The sequence below is a fragment of the Aplosporella prunicola genome, assembly GCF_010093885.1.
Source record: "Aplosporella prunicola CBS 121167 unplaced genomic scaffold K452scaffold_19, whole genome shotgun sequence".
Classification (NCBI taxonomy): Eukaryota; Fungi; Ascomycota; class Dothideomycetes; order Botryosphaeriales; family Aplosporellaceae; genus Aplosporella; species Aplosporella prunicola.
The window spans coordinates 1-4,758 of record NW_022983547.1 but is presented as its reverse complement, the minus strand read 5'-3'; the positions used below and the strand labels follow the sequence as shown (position 1 = coordinate 4,758).

Sequence of the window (4,758 nt, the reverse complement as noted above, 5' to 3'; positions counted from 1 at the left end):
TTGAAGAAAAGAATGCGTCTCTAGACCTAGAGTTCTTTCTCCGTCGGTTCGTAGGAATACTACATTTTGCTTATAGCGAGTTTTGATTAGTTTGATAGCAAACTGAAGAATTTCCTGAGCATCTGCCTTGTTTGGATAGGTAAAAATAAAATGGAAGCCTTTTTGCGTATAGGCAAAGTGGGATATCTACTTGTCTCCGTTGTATCCTCTTTGCATCTAGATGAGATCGAATGATAGGCGATAGAACGCCTCTAGTAAGGTCTCTTCCTTGCTTAAAGATCTCGAGACGATTTTGTGTAATTTTAACAATGCATAGGTATTGTATTTTGAAGTATTAGGAGTCGGCGGGTTCTTGGTGATAACTACGCCCTTAGTATTTTCCTAAAGATGCTGGATTGCCTCTAAATTTGTATAAGCTAGCGTGCTATGCTATTTCTCCTCGGACGATGTTCGAACTGATATTGCGAAGAAGGAATGAGCCTGATTTTAATCTTGGCTCGGTTGGTTATTTTCAAGAAGAAATTGTCCTTAAGAAGGTTGGATCTTGCAGAGATGTTTACCCTGAAGAGTAAGTTCTATTGCTTGCGTGTCCTAGTGGATTCCTTTAGCTATAGTAAGCTTTAGAGAGACGAGATTCGTTATGAATTCTGGTACGAATGCGACGTTGTTGAGCGTAATAAGGCCTTCGCCTTTTTCTGTCTTTATAGAAATGGATATAGTTCCCTATGCCTTGATTGAAGATATATGGGTTCCTGAAATGAGTGATTCGCCTTGCGTCGCCTTGCGGGATTGTTGGAATCTATCTGCTATTGTATGGTTGCAGACATGCGTGTTTAATCTAGAATCTAAGATCTATAAGTCCTGGAGAGAGTATTGAACGGTTGGAAATGAAGCGAAGTGAGAAGGAAATGAGGCGATGTTCTGCTTCTTTGATGGGTCTTCTTGTTCTTTGGGTTGATCTGGCTCTTTTGTTTGATTGAGTCGCCTTTTTCGTTCGATTAAAGCGTCTACACGCTCCTTATACTTTAGATCTTTAAGCTTTTCTTGAATAGTAGCCTGAATTAACTAATTTGGTTTAAAAGTTCTTGGACGGATCGTTGTATTATAGTAGTAGTAGTTACTCTAAAAGTGATGCTTTCCGTAGTCGTAGAGTGGTTTCTGCTTAAGCTGTTTTCCTTGGAAGTTTGCCTGGAAGGCTGAATGAGAACTAGTAGTTAACTTTTGAGATTTATTTGTTCTATAGAACTGGCGAAACTTCTCGATGAGATCGTATAGATCTGTTATCGAAGCGGGATTATTAATTAATTTAACTTGTATTGAGGTTGTAAACTGAGGTTCGATGGGCTTAAGAGCGTTTAGAAAGTCTCTAGTAGGCCTGCTGCCTGATACTTTAGCAAGATTATGCTTCTTTGCTTTAGTATAGAGCTTCTCCTATTACTGTAGCTATGTGTCGATTGATTGAGCCTTCGGGGCTTTGCAAAGATTGCGGTATTACTACTCTAGCTCTATAAGCCGTGCCTGATCCGTAGGCGCTAGGCGTTTTTGTAAAGCTCTAAGGATGTCCTATAGATGGGTCTTAACTAATATAATAAAAGAGAGATTATTAACTAAGATCGATTCTTGGATGTAGGTTATAAGATCTACGAGAGCCTTCTCACGTTTGTCGAATACCGCTGTTTGGTGACGAAAGATAGTGAATTCGGTTTGAAATTGTGCCTGGCTATTTGCCTCTCCTAAAGCAGGTAAAGATGGCAGCGTAGGTTCTTGAAGTTAATCTAGTTTAGTAGACTTGGATGGATTAACTACTTCCTAAATGCGTAGTACTGTTGCACGCGACCGCACAAGGTATAGCCAGTTATCCTAATCTGAGGGCTTGTTGAGGACGACTGATCTCTTTATAGACTCAGCCATGTTCGAAACAGTGTAGACAGCCTTCCGCCGTCTAAAACAAATGTTACACTAGCTTATCAAGCGAGTGAACCGATAAGATTTGATCAAAGATTAATCTCAAAGGGAATAGGCGCAAAAGGATACGATTCCGGGCTCATAACTGTAAAGCTAGGCGCGAGGAATTAGACGCCGCTTTTTTCCTAGATTACTACTACCTATAGAGGTATATATGCTGCTATCTAAAAGAACACGTTTCTTATTAAGATCCTTAATTCCTTGCAGTAGAAGAACGTGTGGTGTAAGGGAGTCAGTTTATTATGTAACAACTAACCGTAGGGTTGAAGCTGTGCGTTGTTAGAGTGATACTGGCTGACAAGAATTTACCTAAGGCATTCTCCGCCTCGTTGTGAGTATGCTCATGTACCATATGGTTATTGAGAATTACCTGCATTCAAACCAGCAATGAATATTTATAATCTCCATATTTATATACGGAAGCAACCAGTTTCATAGCGATCTTATAAATATCCAAGGACAGAATATAAAACTTGCTCAGAGTCCTTATTCCTACAACAAATAAAGGCGTTCGCTTGCAGCTTATGGCTCCAACACTCGAATAACCTGCATATCCACTAAACATGTGATTCATTGCCTATAACTAGACGTGTCCTATTTTAAGGAGAGTTGTTTCCGGTAATTCAAGCTCCGATAGCCATTAAATTTTTCTATAAGATACCAGAAATCCTCGACTTTGGCAACACACTTTTAAATCCAAACGGTCAATACTATATAACTCTACTATGGACACTCAATTAGTCTCACCGGTAAACCCGCCCTCTTCAATAAGCAGTATTACTGCAAGTAGTGCAAGCATCGCCGACATCCAAGAGGATCACCAAGCTCCAGTCGAAGACCCTACTGGAGACCATCTCAACCATTCAGTTGACGATTCGAACGACGTTGCAAATGAAACCAGTAAGGACAGCCCTTAACAAATTGACAAGAGTAATATGTTATTCTAATCACATACACAACATAGACTCTCCTAGTGTTGGAGATTTACCGGAGCCCCCTGTTTACGAAAGCTATCCCGAAACTCGGTACGCAGAGCTCCAGGACCACGAATCATTCCCACAGGTCGTGCTGGATCGTAACAATCTTCCACAAGTCCAATATGGAATACAACCTGAGGCTTGGGGTCAAGAGACCATGTTGGATACTTCGGAACACACAAAGCCTCCAAAGAAGATATGCGGACTCCCTAAACTCTGGTTTTGGATTACTACTAGTGGCATTGCTACGCTTGGAATAATTGCCGTTATCGTCGGTGGAGTCCTCGGAGCAAGAGCTGGCTCCTCGAAACCAGAAACCAGTTTCCTCCCAACGACGCATTTGGCAGCTGTAAATTACACAGAGCCAAATGGTGTGCAGCACCGGCGCGTATATTTTCAAGCGAAAAACAATGCTCTCTATCAAACAGCATGGGATTCAAACCTTCAGGAGTGGCAGGTGTCGCCACTCAATCCCAAGGAAGCGGATGGGCCTTCGATCAAACCCGGAACTCCTCTAGCAGCGTATACATTTGGTGACCAGCAGCTTGTGAGTAATACCCAGTATTTAAAGAATAGCTGTGAGACTGTCTCTAAGCCTTGGCTCTTCAGGACCGCACCGAATATCACGTCTTTTTCTTAGATACAGACAACAAACTATGGGAACGCGGTTCCCTTGATGCTGCCGACATGTGGAGTAAACAGACTGATAATGTGGTACAAGGCCAGTACACAGTGTCGGCTGATTCAAAGCTCACCGCATATGCTCGCCAATGCGAAAGATATTGTTCCATGACATCTGTCCTGGCTTGGCAAGGCTCAGCGGGCAGGCTCTGGTTTGCAGGCTATGTCGGTAGCGATGGATGGTGGGCGCATGAAGCGAGCGGAGCAAACAACAATAACAACCCTGATCAAACATTGATCAGTGGGAGCGCGCTTTCTTTAACTCCCATTTGGGCTAACCAGACGAGCCTGTTAGCTCTGTATGGTAATACTAACAGTGGCAAGTTGGCGCGCTTCGTATTCAATACAACTGATAAATGGGAAGAAGGATGGTCTTTCAATGGTAAGACTTTTAATTTTTATTTTATCTTATCTTATTTTCTAATCCTAAATGCCCTCTCGCTCCCCACGAATTTTAGAATACGTTCTTAGGTATTGACCTCATCATTAGATTCCTTCCCTGGCCCTTTAGCACCAGAAGCAAATCTGGCTGGCTTTGCTCAATCATACTTCGGGGCAAACGACACAATGGGAGATGTTGAGTTTGTAGCAACAAGGCCTGGCAACACCTCCAAAGGGGGCGCTCTCAGCTGGGACTCAAATTATTCTTCCGATAACCTATTCAACAACAGCGCCGTAGATACCTTTTCCGCAGTATCAAATTTTTCGGCTATTGCCGCAACAGCCGGAGGCAATGTCTACGCCATCGAAGAAGATCAACTGATTGAATGGGAGTGGCAGCATGGGAATCGGTCGTATCTTAGACGAGGAGTTGTTAACACTGATATAAAGAAATGAGCACTTGCTAGATTTTGTAATGGAATTTAGGGGAATAAAAGCTTGATGTATTGGCGTTTATCGAACTGATTCGGAGTCGGTACTGCGAGACCTCGTGTGCGGCACAACTTTGGATGTACCCGGAAAAACTACTTCAGCGTTCTGCAATAAAACTGCTGTATTTTATAAAGAAATTTGTATATATTTAGTAGAATTTGACTTTTCCCTACACTGTCTAAAACTATGTTCAAATAGTCTAATACCTTATTGTCAGCCAGTATCACTCTAACAACGCACAGCTTCAACCCTACGGTTAGTT

The 4,758-nt window shown here is 42.2% G+C and overlaps 1 protein-coding gene across 1 annotated transcript; it reads left to right on the top strand.

Annotated features, from left to right (window-relative positions):
- Positions 1–2,690: 2,690 nt before the first annotated feature.
- Positions 2,691–4,460, top strand: K452DRAFT_310441 (uncharacterized protein; the record flags this gene model as incomplete). The annotated part of the gene is made up of 5 exons (XM_033543335.1): positions 2,691–2,865; positions 2,930–3,313; positions 3,371–3,489; positions 3,552–4,005; positions 4,114–4,460. The coding sequence occupies 5 exons, from the start codon at positions 2,691–2,693 to the stop codon at positions 4,458–4,460; spliced, it is 1,479 nt and encodes a 492-aa protein (XP_033395191.1).
- Between the last annotated feature and the right edge of the window lie 298 nt (positions 4,461–4,758).